The sequence below is a fragment of the Sinocyclocheilus rhinocerous genome, unplaced genomic scaffold, assembly GCF_001515625.1.
Source record: "Sinocyclocheilus rhinocerous isolate Xijiao unplaced genomic scaffold, SAMN03320098_v1.1 scaffold4561, whole genome shotgun sequence".
NCBI lineage: Eukaryota > Metazoa > Chordata > Actinopteri > Cypriniformes > Cyprinidae > Sinocyclocheilus > Sinocyclocheilus rhinocerous.
In genome coordinates, this window is record NW_015657966.1 from 48,176 (window position 1) to 49,610 (window position 1,435).

The following is a 1,435-nucleotide window of genomic DNA, read 5'->3' on the forward strand; positions in this document are numbered from 1 at the left end:
CATTATTTTTTCTTTAAAAAAAAAAAAAAAACATGTTACACTTACGTGTCTCCGTCCTCCGTGACATCTTCTGTCCAAGGTTCACACATCCCCTTATTGACGCTCGGGCCAGGCAAAGACAAAGTCTCCATTTCCTCCACAATTTTCCTATACTCGTCTTCCTTTAGAGAATCCACGCCGCTGTCGACGCGATCCTCGCAGTGTTGCATTTTCCTGTTTTTCGTATCCATTTCATCCACATCACAATCCACATCGTTCATCATGGCGGCTCTGTGTACATCCATCGCGACGCTCGCTGTATCGCAGTCAGCGGTGAAGTGTGCGGAGAGGGCGGCGCAACGCCCTTTTTATGTGCGCCTCCGGTTCCATGCTGCACATCGGGGGATTTCCATTTGCAACTATCTTGACTACACTGAAAAAGGGGAACTCGTAGCGGGCTTTTATTTAGAGAATTTCCCTCAAGATGACTCCGCGAAGTAAGAATGAAAATCTGAATTTTCCTATTACACATTAGAATCTACCTGGTGATACGCAGTACGCCAAACTCACGGGAAAATGAATGACAAGAGCTCATGAATGAAAGTCATGAGAGGAGGGACTATTAATAATGCTGGAAATATATATGCAGCTAGAAATAGCTCTTGATATCAACATTATTTTTTGTTTGTTTGTTCGTTTTCATACTGAGGTACAGTGACCCCAAAAAGTGAATGTCTTTGCATTATGTAACAATATAGCCTATATATGGAATCTTTCAGATTGGTAAATGTTAGTTGAAGATGTGGTTAATTTGGTTATCCTGCTATAGGACACATGTGGGAACTTACAGGGGAACTGAGTTCAGACATCTACTAAAAATCACCTTGACACATATTCTGTATCTGAGAAACACTGCTGGACTTCATACAGATCAATGGTTGCATGTAATTACAAAAACGTTGGGTAAATAAAAAAATAATAATAACAATAATAATTAATTAATTTAAAACATAATTCGTTTGCTTGCAGATGCCACTTGATTACATTCAGACATTATAAGTGATGACGCAAATGCTCAAATACTTTTGGGGCCAGTCTTTAATTCCTTACAATGCAAAGGTTTTTTTTTTACAGTGCAAAAATTGTTCTACAAAATTCTGAACCTTTTTCAGAATTAATATATGAATGTGAAGAGGGCTGAGTCCGTTTAAAGTGACTGAAGTGAAACATCCCACATGGAAGGCCCCTGATTTGTGGGGTCCACCATATTCCCCTGCACTTTTTTTCTGGGGCTCCCCCTTCATATTTTCTAGTGGCAATAACCATCATACTTCACCATCTTTTTAGTATTTTCCATCATACTTCACCATCTTTTTAGTATTTTCCATGATAGCACTTAAAACAAATGAAACCAATCAAACACTGAAGACTGGAATTTTAACAATTTTACCTCCGA

At 38.9% G+C, this 1,435-nt stretch overlaps 1 protein-coding gene across 1 annotated transcript in view; it reads right to left on the minus strand.

Annotated features, from left to right (window-relative positions):
• Nucleotides 1–387, minus strand: part of LOC107721809 (NF-kappa-B inhibitor alpha-like) — a 3,270-nt gene extending 2,883 nt beyond the window's left edge. Inside the window, exon 1 of the mRNA XM_016529977.1 lies at nt 46–387. Within this exon, the coding sequence (XP_016385463.1) occupies nt 46–284 (239 nt within the window). The 5' untranslated portion in view covers nt 285–387. The remainder of the gene's footprint in view (nt 1–45) is intronic.
• Between the last annotated feature and the right edge of the window lie 1,048 nt (nt 388–1,435).